Genomic DNA, 20055 nt, shown 5'->3' on the forward strand with positions numbered 1-20055 from the left:
ATGTTGTCTTCTGTTAGCACGTGAATGTATGTTAACGTGTCATGGTGTGCTTCACTCAGTGATGATCCTCCTCCTTTGATGCTTTAAGATGATATCAAAAGCACTTTCATTTCAACGGCGATCTGAGAGTGACTGGCACGCATGTCACAAGCAGTCCACATCTGTACACCACACCTGTAAGGTCGAGCAAGGTTTATCCCTTTTGTACTGTGATCTGGCCAACTGGATTAGTTGGGTAATTGGGCTCACTCAAGCATTTCCATTTGTATCCATGGTTAGGCCTGATTGACACAATGATTTTACCTGTTGTACCTGCTCAAGAAGGGCCGCTTGTCTTATGTAATTGGCCCATTTTCAAGCATTTGTAGTTTAAATGACAATAGATTAAATGGTTCCATTCCTCCCATTTGTAACCCTAAATATAAAGGACTGATTCCAATAAGGCTTATTAGTTGTGCATGCTGGCTCCCCGTTGTGGCTTCCTGGGACATGAACACAACAAACCGTTGTTGATGTTAGTACAAACACCTTGTGGCAGGTCAAAAGTCTGCTGTGAAGACCGTCTGCCACGTGCATTGATCAATCCTGTGCAGCAGCAGTTCAAGTACCTACACGTACCCCAAAGTGTTATCCCTGTTGTATGTAGGTGGTAATTACTTCAACTATGAAGAGGTGAAAAGAACAAACTGTTAAAGGCACCTTTGAGTCCTCACACAACAATGTATAAGAAAATTATAAATATCTATATAAATGCACAACTTCAATATTGAAAAAGGCTTTGTGCGTACGAATGCCTCTGTGGGTATCCACAGATGGTGATCTATGCTGTTCTGATCAAGTAAAGGGTCTGATACAGAAAATGGATAATGTAAATTCCAAAATAGCAGAGGTCCAATCAGATACAAATGCAGTCAAGCCCTCAAAGAGCGACCAGGTGACCTGTCAGTTAAACATTTTCAACACCACTGTCTTGCTTGTAGTAAATAAGAGTTCTTACAAATTCATGCATGTGGACAGTAGCTCACAAGACCCCCGTAGTCGAACGGTGCTGCCATAAAAACTGGAGTCTTGAGTTTGAATGTTACTGTCAAAGAAATGATGTGATCCTGTCACACAATGCCTGGAATAAGATCATTTAATTTATTTTAATCAACCTTAAACCACAAAGGCGAAGTTCAAAAGAATGGGATCTGAGGGGTTTGATTAAAGACTCAGTGGTTATGTGCAACTCCGGTCCAGTTTGGTTTGTAGGTGCAAGAAGAAGACGCCTCAAGCAGAGTTGCTACTGTGGTAGTGCAGTAGGTGGCAGTGTGCACCACCATACGTGCTGAGTATGGACATGCATCTGGGGTTTTTTCAGCTGTTCCTTCCTGACTATTGTAACCACAGATAATGGTACTTACGTTGCATGTTTTGGAGTTTTTGATCATGTAGGTTATTTTTTTCCTAACTTAACATACTGTATGTGATCATTTTTGGTGATCAATCATGATTTTGATTTCTAGATAAAGGCATCTTTTTCCCATAATAGTTATCCCACAAATTGATCATGCATTGACTGAAAGGATGTGGATATAAAGATTACCCCATATTTACTTAGTGGTTAGATAAACTAGCTATTTAATAATAGTTTGAATTCATCCCATCTTGATAATGAGATTTGATCTTTCAAAATGATTCTGAATCGCAAATTAGACTTTGATATATGTATTATATATACACACCTATATTTATATAAAAGATTTTAATATTGCTATACATCTATATCAGTCCTAACCTTTGTGTGTTTGTGTGAACTGCCTGCCATGGTGTGTGTCTGTGTGGCACTTGGTGTGTGCTGTTTAATCAGTGGAGGCTGAATGGCTGGCTGGTTATGTGACAAATAGGTTATCTCATCCCACCTCAGTACTTTACCCAATATTTACACGAATTAGGACGAGTTTACAGAGATAGGGCCAGCAGCTGACAGGATGAAGTGTCTGTGTGTGTGTGTGTGTGTGTGTGTGTGTGTGTGTGTGGGAGGCCATCAGTGAATCAGTCCAAGGGTTATGTTTCATTTATATGACTGCATCACTTGAGTTTGAAAGGAGAACATTTAAGGAAGAGAGTAAAGGGAACTAATTCTAAAAGTCTTGGAATGGACAATGGTGGTATACTGTTTAGAGATCTAGATCCTCATCTAGAGAGAGGTTGTGTCACTGCGCCTTCATAACTCTGTAGGCCTGAGGTCAGGGAATTCAGACCTGGGTCTTATCAGGGCAGAGTAATAAGTATCCAACAACCCGAAGAGATAAAACCAGGAAGAACAGATGGGAAAACAAAATGCAATCAATCAATGAGAAGGTTGGCAGCCAAAGCCCTTGGTATTGATCGGCAAGGTCTGGATTTGACTTGGAGTATTTGGATAAGGTAAATTCTATCTCTCCATTTTTTTTCCCTTTTTTTTCCCACAGCTTTTATCACTGACCCAACATATTAACTATATTAACCGAACACCGTGGATCTGCACTTCTGCCGCTTTGTCCTATAAAACACCCTAACCATGAAAGGTTAAAAATAAAATCCTGGTAGTCCACATCTGATCCGTTTTTAAGGACATATCCTGCATATTCCTACAGTAGGTTCTTTGTGTGTATGTGTTCTCACAGATACACCAGAGTGTCATGTGTGGCACTGACTCATGGAAGTTACTGATTGAAGGAACAAAAAGTAAACAGAGAAGGAGAGAGAGAGAGAGAGAGCAAGCAGCAGGGAGGAGGGCAGAAAGACGTGGCTTGTGGATAAAAGCTGTGAAGCACTATGAACTCCTTAATCACACACGTTTGACAGACACAGATTGAGTCTGTCAGCTCAGCCAGCAGCTCGGGCAGCTGTATCGACTCGGAGTGTTACATATTAACCACACACATAATTGGATATGGACACAAAGGTTGTGTGTGGAAATTCAGCATGATATGAAACTTCCCATTTACTACCCTTCATAATGCACTTAATTTAAAAAAATCATTAAAAAAAAATCATAAAAATAACAACTAATTTCGCACAATGATCTTCAGTGTTATCTAATCCACTTCTGTAAATATGTTTGGTTTCTTGCAACCAGGATTTGACATCTGTCACTGAGATTTACATTAGAGATGCGCAGCAAAGAAACCTTCCAGAAAGCAAAAAGAGGAGAGAGAGATTACTCTGGATAATCTATAAACTACAGAGTCAACTTTCTTTGTGGCAAGAAGAAATGTCTTCAGTGGATTCATTTGGACCCTAATTTTGTAAAAAAAGATTGCTGTTATTAGAATTTTAAATATATTCATTATCCTGGCACTAGCTGGAGTAGCCAGATCTTGTACTTAAGTAAAAGCAGAAGTTTAGAAACGGATTCAAAAAATAACTGAAAGAGATTAATCACAATACCTTGTAGCAATAATAATTATTTCTGTATGTTTGCATACATATATCTGTCTAGTTTATGAGTGTTTGTTTTTTCCCTTTAACAGATTCATTCATACAAATCCCACATTGTTGTCCTGTGCTTTTGTTGGAACGGTCAGGGAATGTAAATGTAATTCCCTGAGAAGCTCAATGATGGATCGGCACTGGGTATGTCCTCCTTCTATATGTTGTATCATATGTGTTTGATAGAAGACCAAAGATAGAAATATTACATCATGTAAAAAGCTACTATTTCAAGTTAAAGCTCTGCATTCAAAACTCTCCATGGATAAGCACAAAATTATTTCCAGAAATAATGTAAGGGAAATTAAGTTGACAGTGTTATGATATCATATATTATAAGATCTATTTTGTTGCTATTGATGGGTAACCAGTATTTCAGTGCTGGTGTAACCTGCTAAATCTTTTTTTTTTTTCAAATAATTGTAAATTGTAAGATGAAAGAAACGAACATATTATGGAGTAAAAAGTAGTAAATCTGCCCCTAAAATTAGTGGTGTAAATTAAAATATTCAACATATGCTTAAGTACAGTATTTCAGTAAATGGAATTCAATTACTTTCTATTGTAATGGGGTGACGTAAAAAAACAACAACCAACCCTTATACTCTGTTTTCCTTATCTCCCTTCATGGCCTCACCATCCCTCATGCTCTCCTAGTACTTGAAGAAAAAAAAGACCTTCAATGGTCATGACAATAATATTTGTGACTGTGGTGCAAGTGTGCAAAGGTGTGACGGTGTGTGTTCACATGATATTTGTGTGTGTGTGTGTGTGTGTGTGTGTGTGTGTGTACGCATGTGTTTGGGATAGGCCTGAGGGTTTGACAAAGGCACAAGGAAATCCCCGCTCGGGCCAAACAGAGTGCGTGCTGTATCTCTGTGTGTGTGTGAGAGGTGCGGTGATAGAGTCAGTGCGGTTATCAGACACGGGGGAGGCATGGCTGTATATGTGTGGATATTGGGCCAGCTGTATTGATCCTGTCCCTGACAGCAGAGGAGGAGGAGGAGGTGAAGGGGACCGGATGAGAAGAGGAGGAGGCTGATAACAGCGTCAACTGACCCAGGCATGTTCACCTGAGGCATGGGAGGGCACCGCGTCAACGCCCAACAGGCTCTCAATAGGCCTCATTCACAGAAGTCAGTCAAAGGTTTCACATGTGAGCAGGGCACGGGCACAGAGGGTCATCTCCCACACACACACACACACAGACACACTGGCTCATTTAAATACTCCTAATGGTGTTGCTGCTACTGTACAAGCTACCAAGTAAGCCAGGTAGTGGCTTAATGGTGACTGATAATAATTACTAATTTAGTCAGCAAATTGTAAATAGGTACTGCTTTATCAAACACTGCTTGTGTGGTTTGTTTAGTGACTTAATCTTCTCTGGTTCAGAGAAGTCTGTTCAGACAGAAATTAGTCTGTTTTCTTTTGGCTTTTTTTTTCTACTTTTGCTACCGTTACACTACCTTTGAAACTTTACTATTATCCATTACGCGTCAATTGTGTTCAAAGTGGCTACTGTTCAGATAAAGGAAGTGAGACTGTGTAAACTTGGCTAAACAGTAGTCATTGTGGCAATTAGTGACAGTCCGACAAAATTTTTGGTAAATGCTGAACTAATGCAACAAGGGGAGAATCCTAAAGTCTCGAGTCGGTGTTATATAGCAACATTGCAAATATTTGCAATTTTGCAACATTAGAAATTATCATTGACATTACCCGTAAGATAGTGGTCCTATTCAATAACCAGACATATGACTACCTCAGCATATTGAACTGAGCAATGGTGTTTTTTTTTATTGCTGATGAAATCTGACTTCTGGTTTGTAGGTTACAAAGGAGCCCACTGAAGACTAATTTCTGACAACAATAAATCACACTTATCAGAAAGCAACATTGGAGGTTTGATAAGATTAAGATTTGAGCAGTAAATCCAATCCAGTGTATGTGTGTTTGTGTGTGTGTGTGTGTGTGTGTGTGTGTGTGTGTGTGTGATTAATGCAGACAGACAGTCGCCTCTCTCCTTGCCTGCGCACAAGATCAGCAGATAGGGACGCATATACTGCAAGGAGCCTAGGTGACATTTTTAAAGCCTGAATCAATAAACATGAGAGAGGGAGTTATAATGTTTGGATATCAATGGGATCACTGTTATACTTGGATCACGTCTACTACCTTCCTGCACAGCTAGGTGACTGCTGAATATAGCTGGTTTAACAGCAGGTGGTTTCCATAGTGTGTAAATGGTTGCTTTATTAAAAACATTTTAAGTTTGTGGGGTAGGACACCCCCCCGTTTCTCCCCCCATTTGGTACGTTCCAGTCAGATAAATGGAGCACAGGTGAGCTGCTGCTTGTAGGTCATTAATTGTCCTGCCCCCTTTAGCTGCTACTAGTTTTGTCTGTGACCACAACACCACATCTAACATCTCTCATTAAAGATGGGGGAGAGGTTGCAAAGCCCAAAAAGCTACGTCTGCTCATTCTTTGATTGTGACGCTACATTCAGTAAGTCGTGGAAGCTCGAGGCCCATCTTTGCAAACACACAGGATTGGTAAGTGGCTCCGACTCGCACTGGAGCCGAACGGAATAAATGCAAACAGTTGACGGGATGATGATCATGATCAAGAGGATATTATAACATGGACTGTTATGTTTGCTTGACTCATCATTGATCAGTCAATGTTGCTCTTTGTGTCGAATATTTCCCTGACATCAGAAACCGTTCTCCTGTGAGAACTGTGACAAGAGCTTTTGCACTCGCTATCAGCTCGCCAGACATGAGCTTAATCACAGTGGGGAGAAGCCACACAAGTAAGCCACTTTATATATATATATATATATATATATATATATAGAAAGTAATTCTACTGTTGTTTTTGAATCCCATGCTGCTCTTCATTGTTCTGACCTGTTCCCTGCTGTGGCCTCCAGGTGTTTGGCTGATGGCTGCTCTGAGGCCTTTGTCACAAATGCCAGCATGAAGAACCACATGGCTCGAGTTCACCAGCAACAAGAGAAGCGATATAAAGTACAACAATCCTCAAATGTCTTGTTTTCGTTCCGTATTCTGAGTATGTTGGCACTTTTACTTTTGCTCTTGTCTTTTTAGTGTGACTATCAGGGCTGTGCAAAGGATTTCAACAAGAGGAACCAACTTAAGTCCCACAAGGGCGAGCATGAACAGCTCCTGCCTTTTCAGTAAGTGGCTATACATCTGATACAAGAGTAACAGATGTATCAGATCTATCTAATTTTTTTTGTTTGTTTGAAATAGTTGTACTTTCAGTGGCTGCACAAAAGAATTTCCCTCTCATGGGAAACTCCAGCATCACAAGAAAGTGCATGAAGGTTCGTAACAGAAATGTTTTGTTTTATTTCTTTCCCTTTCTTAATGTGTGCAATGAACAAAATCCTGTCTCTCTGCTGCAGGTTACCCTTGTGAGGCAGAAGCGTGTCCTTTCCAGGGAAAGACGTGGACAGAATATCTGAAGCACAGAAAAGAACATAAAGGTATGCCGTGTGACACTGGGATGTGGTGTCCTGTTTTAATCGGAAGCGCATTTTAATCCGCGTTCTCAGTCAAGGTGCTGTGCGGAGAGTGCAAGAAGCGCTTTAACAACACCTGGTACTTGCACCAGCATGAGCTGCGTGTCCACTCCGGGGAAAGGAGGATGTTGTCGTGCCCCAGGGAAGGCTGTGACAAAAAGTTCACCGGTCGCTTCAGTTTCGAGAACCACGTGCTCGGCGACCACGACGGCAAGAGGCCTTTCAGCTGTGCCTACGCTGGCTGTGGGAAGAGCTTCGCCATGAAGGTAAACTTGCACTTGCAGTCAACATAACTGATTGATGAGGGTTTAGTGTAAAACTATTGTAATGACAGTTTAGGTTTGACTTCCCCAACGCAACAAGAGGTAAATAGAATTTCCAGGAGAGACCTTTGACCTTTTTTTTTTTGTTTTTTTTTTGCTACACATCTGACTTATTCCTTTCTTACAGAAGAAAGTTACCAGTGGAATCTGTGCAGAATGAGGTCCAGATTATCCAGAGTTTCTCATGTTTTTAAAGGCATTTTTTTTCAGTGTTACAGCTCCAGTTTCAGTAACCTTCATTACACTTGGTGGCATATGGATGCAAACAATTGATTGCACGTTTAAAAACTGAAACCATATGTAGACACCACCACCTATAAATGAGATGTTTCCAATTTTGGATGACTCAATCCAATAATTTGCTTAAAGTGTAGATGTTAACTGGTCTCATTGTTGATCAGGAAAACCTGTGGCGACATGGAGTGGTGCATGACCCAGCAAAGAAAAAGCTGAAGGTAATGTCCTTGTTAAAAGACATGAAAGTTGTCTATTCCCCTCCATCTTTTTCTTGTGGTGTGTGCACTTGTTTTAAATTGCCCCCCCTCTCTTTCAGAAACTGCATCCTAAAAAGAACCAGCCCTGGCGTAAGGCGCTGCAGGTCAAACTGGCCGCTGCAGCCAATCAAGCGGATGCCAACAAGCTTGCTGCAAAGCTGCGCAATACAGCTTTAGAGGATAAGAAATCTTGAGGCTACATTATCATAAAAAAAAAAAACTACTTCGTGTTCGTTAATGTTGACACAAACTCTGAAACTATTTCTGTTTGATTACTTTTTCGTTATGCAATTATGAAATAAAGCCTCCTTAATACAGCACTATACTAACACACTTTCTGTCTGACTTGGCGTAAATTCCTAATAAACGGAGACTTGCTCATAGAAAACTATTGAAAGTCAATTCACACTAAAAGAAGAGCATGCTGTTGAAAAATTAATCCTTTGAAGGAAATGTTTATTAAACAAACACACATTCACACATGTATAAAACTCCAGCTGACGGGCAGCTGGTTGCCATGGTGATGAGGCCTAAGGGGAGTCGAGCCCCCAGGGTGAGGCAGGTTTTCTAATAAGGCTCATTCAGCTGGATCCAGCGCCGGTGCTGCAGAACATCTTGATAATCGCGATTATAGGTCATTATCGTAGATGACGGGACGATCACGGGCTACTTCAATTTTAAAATTCTATCTCTAACTGCAGCGATGCATCCACCTGAATACAGCCCTGGATTCTACAACTGCCCGGTGAGATGAATACAGCACAGATCGCCTGTTAACAGTTGCAGTACCATTCTCCCAGCGGGAGTGAAGCCAAATGACCATATGAACACAGCGGTGTGTTTTGAGTGCAGTCTGTCGGGTGACGTGGCACGATCTGGATCAGTTCCCACCTGGTCAGCACAGGCTTAGTCCTGCTGGGTCTCCTACAGCTCTGAATGCTTTTGGTCCTGGATTAAGCCCAGTATGGAGCGATGTACAGTAGCGTCTACCAGTTCACTTTGGCCAAGGTCGTTCCCAATATAGAACATTCGGGGTGGAATTAGCGGGGTGTGCAGCCTGCGGGGGATCTGGCCCGGCTATACCAGGCTGCCGGGCCAGGAGACCACAGTAAGCGCCACCCGGCTGCGCTGCTCCTTCAGCATGGGCACCAGAGCGGAGTGGCTCATTCCTGCTGTCGAAAGGCCGTTGACTGCAACAATCATATCGCCACACCTACAGTGGGACGACACAGAGGGACAAGTCAGTATGCTACAGGAACATTATGAGAGTTTCTTACAAAAGAAGTTGAAGGATGATACTTTTGAACTACAGACCAGTATTTACTTACTTTCTCTAACTTGTTTTAATCTTTAAAATTTTTTTTTTTTTATGTTATATGTGCAAAAAGATGGGACCAAATAGAATGAATGCTGATAAGACAGCAAAAGGGTCCCACCTATGATATTTGTTATGCAAATGAAGAGGAGAGAAAACCAGCAAATACTTTGACCTACAGTTTCATCACAACTCTTATCAATCGCCAACCAGAGATCACACTTTATCTGGCTGGTAATTTACCACTACTTAACTGCTAACATAAGCCACGGACAGACATGTGAAAAAACGACTGATCACTCACTTGAGGCGGCCGTCGTAGTACGCGGGTGTGCCAAGCACTATGGTCTTGATAAAGAACGCCTGGTTGCCGTGGCTCTCCTCGTATCCCCCGACGATACTAAAGCCCCAGCTGCCGGGGTGGCTCCTCCGCAGCACAATCTCATGACTGCTGTGCAGGTAGCTGCAACAAAAGACGAGAGAGTGGTGGAAAATATCCAGTAACATCACTATATATGTTCTCAAACTTCTTTCAAGACATTTCTAGAACCAAGAACTTGTGTAAATTTAACTCGGCCAAGGAGGTAATGCTTTAATCCCCGTCCATTTGTGAGTTAGTCAGTTTGCTTGTCAGTAGGATTACCCAAAAACTATTAATCGGATTTCTAAGAAACCTGGTGGTGGATTTCTGAGCGTGTGCAATTTGGTGCAGGTTCAATTTTAGGTTGTTGGCCCTTGGTGGAGGTCTACGCTCTACTGGGTGCCATTCCAGTTTTGAATACCTCTAAATACTTTTAATATGGCTGGACAAAGTAAATACATAGTTCACAAACCTACAACTGACCTCAATCTCCTCATATTGCAATTTTCAATTAGTGGTCACAATCCCATACAAACAAACTGAGAATAGCTGCAACAACCAATGACAACTCAGCAGATGTTCAAACAACCAATCGGCCTGATATCCAGCACAAAGGCCCGCAATGTTGACCTGTAGTTAATTATGACAAACATCCATAACAATACAATGTGACAATATGATAATTTGTCATTATACAGCATGTTTTAGTTCATATTGTCTGGTATTAAGAAGAAAAAGAGGAAATTCAGACATCTGGCCAATTATTTGAAGTCCTAGTTATGGTACATTTATATCCAGTATAACGGTAAGTTATGATTCTTCCTCCCCTGTGAATGTTTACCTGGGCAGGCCCAGCCACATGACCCACGACGGGGACCAGTTGGCGTCGAAGTCACTGTCGTGGGTGTGGGGCAGCAGCTCGTCGTGTTCATGTTCCTCCACCATGCTGACCTCCAGCACCCGCAGCTGCACTGAGGGCGAGGCGGCGCTCGCCTTCAAGGTGCCCACGGCCTCACTGTGGCTCAGGTATGTTAAGTCCTGCCCGTTGATACTCAACAGAACGTCGCCTGAAGGTGCCGGGATACACTTGTGTTACTGTTGCCGTTACTGTATACAAAGTAATGTGGCTTTGCAAAGTGTTGACGTAGCTGAAACGCCAAACCTCGCTTGATTCGTCCGTCCCTCGACAGGCAACCATGTGGTTGGACGCTGGTTACGAAGATTGGCAGCTCCCCGCTCTTGCTGCCCCTCCCTCCTGCAACAGTCATGCCCAGAGACTCGTGGGGTTCTTTCTTCACAGTGATGTGCTTCTCCTTACAGGATACACACTGGGAAAGGTCCTGCGAAAAGAATCACACAGAGGTAACACAGACACGCACGCACGCACGCAGACAGAGATGTGCATGAACAAGACTGAGGCTTAATGCAATGTGTCCATTTGCAGTTAAATGTCTTTGAGTCTGATTTTGAGCACACAATAACAGAACACACACACACACACACACACACACACACACACACACACACACACACACACACACACACACACACACACACACACACACACACACACACACACACACACACACACACACACACACACACACACACACACACACACACACACACACACACACACACACAGTCCTCTCCTCACTCTGTGGGTGCTGCTGCGGGATAGGTGCATGGGCACAGGACTCGGGGTGGAGCTGTGGTTAGGCAGGAAGTGATCAAGGCAGTAGAGGTCTCTGGTGGAGCTTGATTTTGGTGGTGGGGGTGGAGTTGGCTTGCTGGGTCGGCCAATGAGCAGGTGGACTCGCTCTCCACTGGCCTAGAGCGTCACAGATATAACGGAGTCAGTATCTCACTTCACTCAAATTTCAGTATTTCCAAAGGAAAACTAGCAGCATGAATGAACCTGTATAATCTGCGCAGCCTGCTCTGGGGTGCCGTGGCGCAGGTCCTGGTCATTGACTGCCAAAACGCGGTCATTACTCCGCAGCCTGCCATCCTTTGCCGCCAGGCCGCCTTCCAATAGGTCCAACACAAACACCCCTGACTCATCTGTCCGCCGCACCAGCTTGATGCCGAGCTGCTCCGTCGAGTCTCGCTTGTGCAGAGTGATTCTCAGCGTGGCGGGGCTGGACGGGGCGCCCTCGGGAGTGGAGCAGGGAGCGTGGGGCACGGCTGGAGTTGAGGAGGACGAGGAGGGAGGCGCCCGCGAGGCACAGCGACGCTCCCTGAGCACGGTCAGCTGCAGGGTGGTGCAGGGGCGCCCCAGAGTTGAACGGGCAAAACTATGGGGCACATTACTGATGTCCACGTTGTTCACCTTAGAAAAAGAGACGTTCAGGGAAATTAAACCTAGATTATTATTATTATCTCTTTTTTGGCCACTCTAAACCTAACTCTGACCTTTCAAGATTACAGTTGTTGTTTGAAAAAGTTGCCTATTTACACATGTAGCAGACACAGAGCAACTTAAGCATTTATCATTTGGAGCCATGTGTCTGGCCATCTCCACGTCCAATATTCACTTTTCTTTTAGCTCTGTGTTAGTTTACGCCAACTTTGGAGAGAAAAACTGCCCTTTTGGCTGCTAAATGTCTCACTTTCTTGGCTGAAAATAATGACAAACATGTCAGTTGTGTGTGTCATTATGAAACTTGAACTTGTTGTTCAAGTTTCTTAGGTGGATTTACCAGAGCTTTTCAATTACAAACAGCTTCCTCTTGCTGTTGCTGGAAACAAGGCTGCCATTGTAGAATTGGATGATAACTCATTACATAGAAATGTCACTATGCGTGACACCTTTCACATTACATATACTTGTTAATCATAGCAGCTCATAAAACTGATTTAGATGACTGTTGATAAGATATTTTGCAAGGCATAGGAACGAAAAATTAAGAAATGATACTGGCAACCTTAACAGCGTCTGTCAACATTAATCTTAGGTGAAAACTTTAGTGAAGCTTTAAAATACATAAAATATTTTGTATAAAAACAAGGCCACAGAGTTTCGTGGAACTTTCGCACTTGTTTAACATTTCGTCCCTGAAAACACAGACAAAGAAAAGCAGAAAATGATCTCAACAGTCTCTCACCTGTAGTATCTGATCGCCGGCCAGCAGCCGCCCGTCTCGCGCGATGACCCCGTCCCTGTACACCTCCTGAATCACGATGTTGATGAGAGGCGTCTCGTTTCCCCCGACGATGCTGATGCCCAGCTCTACGTACGGGTTGGCCCGGTGGACCTCTATGGCAGTTATTTCTCCTTCAGGAAGCGAGGGCAACTTCACACAGCCTAATGGACAAACAAATCAAATTACACAGCCGCATTTCAGACTTCAGTCTCCACAACTGTATTGTAATCTTCCCTGAATGTGATCATCCTGCTGTCTGAGATTACAGCACTTAAAACTCACAAAAAAGATAAGTTGCAATATTTCATATCTCAGATTTCCAGCATGTAGCCCCTTTCGAGAAGATGCTCAGCAAAATGGAGGAAATGATCTCATACCTTCCTCAGCAGAGAGAGGCGGGGACTCGGGACAGTCCCAACCAGAGGAGGTGGAACTGACAGAGCGAAGGAGGTGGATGCAGGGATTACTGAGGGGCCTCTTCACTCGGGGGACCACGCACTCCAGCCCTAGCACACCTGGCGACAGGGAGAGATGAAGGGGTTTGTTTCAGAGAGCTGTGTTTAATCAATTTAAATCTCTTAATTCAGGGTTAAAAAGGGGGATGGGGGGGTCGACTCACTGTCTTCCTCCGTGCTCTCCTCGAAGGCAGGGTTGTCTAGGCCGGCGTCGTCCGTCCACACGGGCCCGTTGCTGCAGGCGTTCGTGGGTCCAGAGGGTGGAGAGGGCGTGCCGTCTCTCAGGTCCGTCTGCGGCGAGCGCGGTGACCTGGGCGGGCTGGTCACCATCGCTCGCTCGTCCCCGCTGTCGCATCTCGGGCCGTCCACGATGGTCTGCTGACACCGCGTCCCGGGACACCTTTCACCAAGCAACAGGTGTCAGTTTGTTAGTCCATCTGACGTGTAAAGAAAATCAGGTTCGGCATCAGTCGATTTATTGTGTCGCAATCGACCCCATAGGAAATTTCTCTTCCTGCTTTCCCCCTCCTCAAACGAGGTCATATTGCGGGAGCAATTCAGTGGATAAACTGAAAAGTATTTTACATTTTGTAAGGAAGGTCCCAACTGAATTATGTTTGAGGGAAACTGATCTGTCTCTCATTAGAGAAATACCAGAGAACATTTCTGCATGTCTTGCTTTTTTCTAGATTCTTAACATGTGGGGAAGCACTTCAGACAAAATTAGTATGAGGGGATATTTGTAGGGGCATGAATGAGCTTATGTGTGTATGAATGTATGTGAAAAATATCCATTAAAACCTCCCGTAGTCCACAGTGAGCGTATGTGTGTTTCTAACCAACCAGCACGTCAAACCAAAAGATATTCAATTTCAACCATGACACAAAAACGGAAAAAAACAGCAAGTTATCACATTGGAGAAGATGGGAAGGGTAAGATTTGGCATTTCTGCCTGATAAATGACACAACGATGAGATGGTGACATGGAAGTGAGGTTGGTGCATCTCTCCTGTCCCGCAAATAGATACTCTTAAGTGTAGAGCAATTAAAAATACACACAGACGGGCAGACTCAAGGGATCAATGCGGTCTCACACTTAATTGACTCTGAAGTATTTACTGTAAGTGGAAGCTATAAGCGGTTTGAATTATTTAAACGTTTCTGTTCTTCCCTTCCCTTCCCTTTTATTATTTATCTGCTCTTGCAATATTCAAACCGGAAAACACTCAACACTGTCGTGCGGGGCTGTGGACTACTGTAATTATACCGGGACCAGGGTTTTCTTTTCTTAATTGATCCATCTTTGACCCACAGACATTTCCATCAAGAGCAACAGGAACATTGGCAGGAAGAAAGGCAAACTTTTCAAACGGACACGCTGAATTCAACTTCTCTGGTTCAGAAACAGTGAAGGTACCACAACCCTCACACACACACGAGCCATCGGGAATATGATCAACCACCCTACCTTGACCACTGTGGCTTGACACTCATGTTCCTTTTAATCTAATGTCCAGTGTCCCATCCTTAATCTTTACCATAAACAACGGTTGTTGTCCCTCAGCTACGGCGGACTCTTGGCCCCTGTTAGACTTAGTTGACTTAAGTCTGCAGAGCAGGACAACGGCGAAGAGCACGTGGGGGGTGACTGAGGTGTTAATCTTCGCTAAAGGAATGTCACGTTAGTCCTTGCAGCCACCTTGTATGCGCTGTCCTAAACAATCTTTCACCGTCTTCCCGACCCAACATGGTGTGTGCAACATCGAACTCCGCTGAGACGCACAGTAACCCATCTGCTGCCGCAGTTTGACGAGGGGACTGTTGGCAAACAAAGTTTAAATAGGCTGCAGCTATGAAATACCGAACCATGATTCTGATGGATCTAGCTTTAAGTAAAGGAAATCGTTGTATAGCAATAGTTACAGTACATGGTCTCACTTCAAAAATTGGCAGTGCGAGGCGCGGGGTCTCCCTTAAATACAGCTGTCTCAGAAAAGCTTTCAACAGCTTGTTGGCAATAGCTTGTTAGTTTGAGCTCGTTAGGGAAAATCTCCTCGACTTAACTGAAGTGTCGGGCAGTCGCCGGATAACCGGTCAATAAGTTAAGGTCAAAACACCGGTGGATGGTTACCTAGCAACAGACACAATCTGAAGAAATTCAGTTCCTAAATCAATAACTGATTATAATCTTATCACACTCAACTTAAGGTATTTTTTTTTACACATTTAACGAAAGTTTAACAATAATATCTAAATCCTAAAAGTTATCCTGCTGAATCACACTATCGCCATTCATGGACCACCATCGACAACAATATACTTTTTGGGGGGTTTCTCTATGGCAATGCTGATGCATAGACCCACACATGCACACACACACACGCACACACACACACATGCGCACACTGCCCTATGTTTCTGTACACAACAGAGCGACAGAGACAGCGAGAATGAGAGAGAAAGTAAAGACACAAGCAGCAGTCAAAAGGAAAATGTCACTTTATCATCCCACGTCACGCTGACCCCTCGTCCCACCGTACTGGACTCACCACAGGTCAGGGTTGCCCTTGGCTGTCTCACAGAAGAAGTGGTTGAAAAGGTCTCTGGTGTTGAAGTTGCTCAGCATGTTTGCAGAATGAGAACGTGGAGCTCCTGGTCGGTCAACCCATGACTGTGGTAGGGAACCACTAATCCCCCCCATCACATGACCTACAGCCCAATAATCCCCTCTGGGTCTCACAGCACCTGGTCCAAATGGGCCAAAAGCCAAAGCGTGTTTACGGCGGGAAACCTTGAAGGTCTGGGGCGGTGGGAAAATCGAACTGATCCGGACTGAGATTAATGATATCTCCAAATGGTCCGGTCAGAAATGAGCCAATCGTGAGGGGTGGCTGGTAGTAGAATTTAAAGTTATTTTCATTATAGATTAATCTGTTGATTACCTTTTCTATTCATATGTGAATGTGTGTGCCGAACTGTTCAAAACCCAAATGTATTTTCATGTAAGTAAGTTCATAAGCACAGTGGACGAAGTAAACCAGCAAATACTTACGGTGTCTTCACTTAAAACATACTTCAAGGATCATATTCAACATACTTGTAACTAACAAGCCATTGTCTTTGCTGGTTGCCGGATTGATTCCCACTCCAGTACAATAAAGCTGGATTACCTGTATGAGGCTGAAGAAAACCTGCCTGTCATGGCGGCAAAGTTTTTGATCTGATGTGTGAGTGTGTCCACGCTCTCGTGCAAGTATTCCATCTATTTCATCAGTGTGTCAGCTCCATTACCTGTGTTTGAGGTGTGCCTCCAGGTCACAGCGCGGCATGCTGAGGGAGCAGACTGGGGTCAGAGGGCAGGACACGGACAGCTTGTCCAGCAGCTTGTGAACCAGTATGCTGGATCTGCGACACGCCTGGAGCTGCAGCCGCGTCCTGTCCAGGGGACAGAAGTCCCTCTCCTGGAGGAAGCTGCGCAGGCAGCGGGCGCAGAAGGTGTGCCCGCACGGCGTGTCGAGGGGCTGCACCAATGGCTGCAGGCAGATGTGGCACACCAGGTCGTCGTCCACTTCCAGGCGGTAGTTGTAGAGGTGGTTCTCCCGGCTGCGGTGGATCTGGCCACACTCGGGACACAGGGCTTCCAGAGCCGGCTCCACCGGCCCTGCTAGACCCACCTCGCTGCCCGGGCTGCCCATCTCTGCTCCGTCAACACAACTCAGCTTTGGCACAAGTGACTCCAGTGGGGCTGCAGTGTTGGGAAAGGGGCACACACACTCCTATCCCATGAACTTCATTGGATGAACAGGTTGCAGAGAGGACGGATGACCCCCCAGTGGCCGATGGCACATCACCCTGCAGGTCAGAGGGCAAAGTCAGAGGGTTAAACAGCTGTTTCAGAAAAAACAACAAGTGTCTGATTATTTGCTTGCGCATTTATTCATGTGGCAAATGCTTTGTGCACGTGGGTCCAAGTGTTGGCATGAGATCGAGAGTGGCACTGTCTGTTTGTGTGTGTGTGTGCGCGTGTCACTGAGTGTGCTGAGATTATGTATTGCTGCTCCTGTCCGCTAATCTGGCATTATAATCTCTCTTTTGCTCTCGCCTGCTGCAATCTTCCAATTCCACAGAGAGGGAATTATCTGGGATTGAGGCAGAGAGAGGACACAGATCAGAGGAAGTGAGAGCGGGAAAGCAACAGAGAGGTGAAACAGTGCCAGAAAGGAGCAGAGACAGAGCGAGGAAGAGGAGAGTGTGACAGGAGGAGGGGTCAAAGAGATGCGTGGGATATAAAAGTCTGAAAGAGGCATAAAAACAACAAACATGAACCACGTGAAGTAAATAAGATAGGGAGAGGATGGGAGGGAGCAGAAAGGTCAAGAAAACAGTGGAAATTCTTCTTTTCTTCATTCCCCTCAGCGAACTTATGATATTTTTGGTTCAGGACATGTGCAGTAGATGCACTCGGTCTCCTCTGCAACAGACAGAGAGAGAACATGCCTGGAGCAAAGTCTTGAAATAAAGCACTCCGCTGAGCAGAGTGAGCTCCCACAGCTAATGTACTCTGTGTGTACGCTGATCACTTCCACAGCGTTTCACAGCCAACGCTGTCCGGGTCCTCGGCCCCTCTGTTTTCGCCGAGCCCCCCCAGCCCCCGTGGGCCTGCTGCTTCCAGCGGACAGCAGAGGGCGTACCACGGCACACGGCAGGCCCGCCAAGCCACAGTGACTACCTGCCTCTGTTCCAGCGAGGGTCTGCTCCTGTCTCCATGACGACCTGGAGCCTGTTCTGTTCAGTGGGGCTTGACATTCAGAGTGTAGCCGGAGAAGGATGCAGAGGAGCCACAAAACAGATGCACTTCTCTCAGCAGTATGCTCTGCCCCTGCCTGGCACGGCCCGGACGCGTCAAGACGGCGCAGGCGACGATGACAGGCCCCCTTGGTCCCCCTTTTGCTGCTTTTTTCCCCGTCTCATCTCTGTTGCTACCCATTACCGTGACAACCTGTCTCCCCTGTCTCCTTGGCTACAGGACCTGTAGTTACTGATTTCAGCCTCCTTTAAGTACGTGTTCCTGTCTGTGTGTGACTGGCTGCTTCTGTCTCTATCCCGCAGCTGGACATGAATTAATCATGAGGACACAAGGCTCCTCTGTTCCTATAACAAAGCTGTGACATCACCACATCACACACACACACACACACACACACACACACACACACACACACACACACACACACACACACATACACACACACACACTTGTAGACATGCAAGTTTAAGTCTACACAAGCTTTTTAAGGTACCAGATCCTGCGAATGGTCTTTATCAATAAGTAAAGTCTTCAGGTTTTCACCGTGGCAGCAGTTTAGAGCCTCAGCCATGAAAAGCACTTAAATCTATTTTAAACATTGCCGGACTAGACTAGACCAAGTCATATGAAGAGTGGCAAGTGCTTGTGAAATATCTTTCTTTTAATCTTAGTGGCAATGTTTGAGTGTCTGTGTGTGTGCACCCGTGTGTCTGTGTGAGAGTCCAAGGCCATGCTGTTATTGTGATTGCACTGCTTTCAATATTAATAAATAACAGTCCGGGCCCTGCACCTGTCTATGCTCATTTTTTCAGAGATGACAATCTAATCTTAAACGACACAGGACAAGTCCTGGACTATACCTCGCATGCAGGAATGACATTTCCCAAATAAGATTAGATGATGATGTTTTAGGCCACAGATTTAAAATCTCAGGTCCTGTCGGCTTAGCCTACATTCTCATAAAACCCCATCTCGTCCTCTCTTATCTTTAAAAATCCAAAAAAGGCTGTCAGCCTCTTGAAAAAACAGGCATGTTGCTGCTCTGCAAGGTCTGTTGCAATAGGATGCTTTTCTCCCACAACAGTCAGGCAGACATGCAATAACAACAAAAAAACTGACAGTGATTTCATTAAGATTTGCAATCTTTGTTTCACTTGTCCAAGTCCCAAATTACCTTGGCAACGCACCAACTGCACTGTCATGATCTATAAGCAGCCCAGGCGTTGGACACATTTGATTACACAAGAGCGTTTTTAATCATTGTCCCCATCTGTCTGACTCCATCCCACCCTGCACAGGCGGAGAGGCTAGGACAGATGAGGCGACAATGGCAATATCAATTCAAAGCCCAGCTACACGCTGACAACGCTCGTGCAGGCGGCGAATGTGACCAGATGTGATTATTACCTCCTCTCGCTGTTCCTCCGCGCCGCGGGCTCCGGCCCCGAAAAGGGGGGACGATTGTTAGCCGCGGAACCTCGGCTATCACGCATCCACCGCAACGGACCGTTCCGCAAACCCGCACGAAAACGCCCCCGTGCCTTTGGCGGCGCTTGCCCCGCCCACTGGTGTCTGTCAACGGGGAGGGGCGGGATCTGCGGCTGTCAATCCAGGGCCGAATCGCGGGTGGCTTCCAAACCGCCTGCTCAAAAATGCTAAAGCTGTTTTAGATTGCTATGTTGCATCTTTTGACCCCCAAAATTTACAGTAGTAGACTAGTTCCCCCCTCCCCATTTTGTGTGTTAGATAGGTTATGCTATCTACAGACTAATCCGTAAATGGCACTGTCACTAACTATTGTAGAAGTAAATGGTTGAAAGAAATAATTCATGATTGTGTCAGTAAAACACACTGTTTTGTGTGCACCATTTAAATGTTTTTGAGTTGTAAAAAATGGTTTCAGAATTAATCATTCAGTAATGCTTTGTGATGGCAATAATTTGGGGAAATCTTAATGGCCAAGTCATTAAGAAATGCAGATGAATTTCTCACTTTCAAAGAAATCATTAAGTCTGCAGATATCAATCCTAATTAATCTTTGATAAACTTCCAATCATACAATTCTATATGTTGTTTCCAATGTAAGTCACTTTGCAGATCACATTAACCAATAAAATATATCGCAGTTATATAGATTCAACTGCC

At 44.7% G+C, this 20055-nt stretch overlaps 2 protein-coding genes across 4 annotated transcripts; one reads left to right on the top strand and one right to left on the bottom strand.

Annotated features, from left to right (window-relative positions):
* The first annotated feature begins 109 nt into the window (after window positions 1-109).
* gtf3ab (general transcription factor IIIA, b) lies at window positions 110-8150 on the top strand. Of its 3 annotated transcripts, XM_035619148.2 has the most exons (10): window positions 110-2409; window positions 3498-3600; window positions 6179-6273; window positions 6394-6490; window positions 6572-6660; window positions 6737-6810; window positions 6892-6972; window positions 7042-7274; window positions 7733-7786; window positions 7885-8150. In XM_035619148.2, the coding sequence occupies exons 1-10, from the start codon at window positions 2336-2338 to the stop codon at window positions 8017-8019; spliced, it is 1035 nt and encodes a 344-aa protein (XP_035475041.1). In that variant the 5' UTR covers window positions 110-2335; the 3' UTR covers window positions 8020-8150. The 3 variants fall into 3 exon arrangements, with proteins under 3 accessions (XP_035475041.1, XP_035475044.1, XP_035475042.1); XM_035619151.2 differs by lacking the exon at window positions 110-2409 and having other exon boundaries at window positions 3309-3600; XM_035619149.2 differs by lacking the exons at window positions 110-2409; window positions 3498-3600 and adding an exon at window positions 4622-6013.
* A 102-nt stretch (window positions 8151-8252) lies between these two features.
* Window positions 8253-19463, bottom strand: lnx2a (ligand of numb-protein X 2a). The gene is made up of 11 exons (XM_035619711.2): window positions 19318-19463; window positions 16395-16955; window positions 13267-13502; window positions 13025-13162; window positions 12609-12808; window positions 11420-11833; window positions 11159-11332; window positions 10664-10841; window positions 10343-10568; window positions 9445-9603; window positions 8253-9038 (listed from the first exon to the last, which is right to left on the bottom strand). The coding sequence occupies exons 2-11, from the start codon at window positions 16796-16798 to the stop codon at window positions 8903-8905; spliced, it is 2265 nt and encodes a 754-aa protein (XP_035475604.1). The 5' UTR covers window positions 16799-16955; window positions 19318-19463; the 3' UTR covers window positions 8253-8902.
* Between the last annotated feature and the right edge of the window lie 592 nt (window positions 19464-20055).

The sequence above is a fragment of the Scophthalmus maximus genome, chromosome 21 (assembly GCF_022379125.1).
Source record: "Scophthalmus maximus strain ysfricsl-2021 chromosome 21, ASM2237912v1, whole genome shotgun sequence".
Taxonomy (NCBI): Eukaryota; Metazoa; Chordata; class Actinopteri; order Pleuronectiformes; family Scophthalmidae; genus Scophthalmus; species Scophthalmus maximus.

Coding starts and splice junctions, on each gene's coding strand:
- gtf3ab (XM_035619148.2), top strand. CDS start 2,336: ATGAGAAGGTTGGCAGCCAAAGCCCTTGGTATTGATCGGCAAGGTCTG. Junction 6,973..7,041: donor GCACAGAAAAGAACATAAAG/GTATGCCGTGTG, acceptor CCGCGTTCTCAG/TCAAGGTGCTGTGCGGAGAG. Junction 7,787..7,884: donor CAGCAAAGAAAAAGCTGAAG/GTAATGTCCTTG, acceptor CCTCTCTTTCAG/AAACTGCATCCTAAAAAGAA.
- lnx2a (XM_035619711.2), bottom strand. CDS start 16,798: ATGGGCAGCCCGGGCAGCGAGGTGGGTCTAGCAGGGCCGGTGGAGCCG. Junction 10,842..11,158: donor CCCGCAGCAGCACCCACAGA/GTGAGGAGAGGA, acceptor TTCTTTTCGCAG/GACCTTTCCCAGTGTGTATC. Junction 9,039..9,444: donor TACTACGACGGCCGCCTCAA/GTGAGTGATCAG, acceptor GTCCCACTGTAG/GTGTGGCGATATGATTGTTG.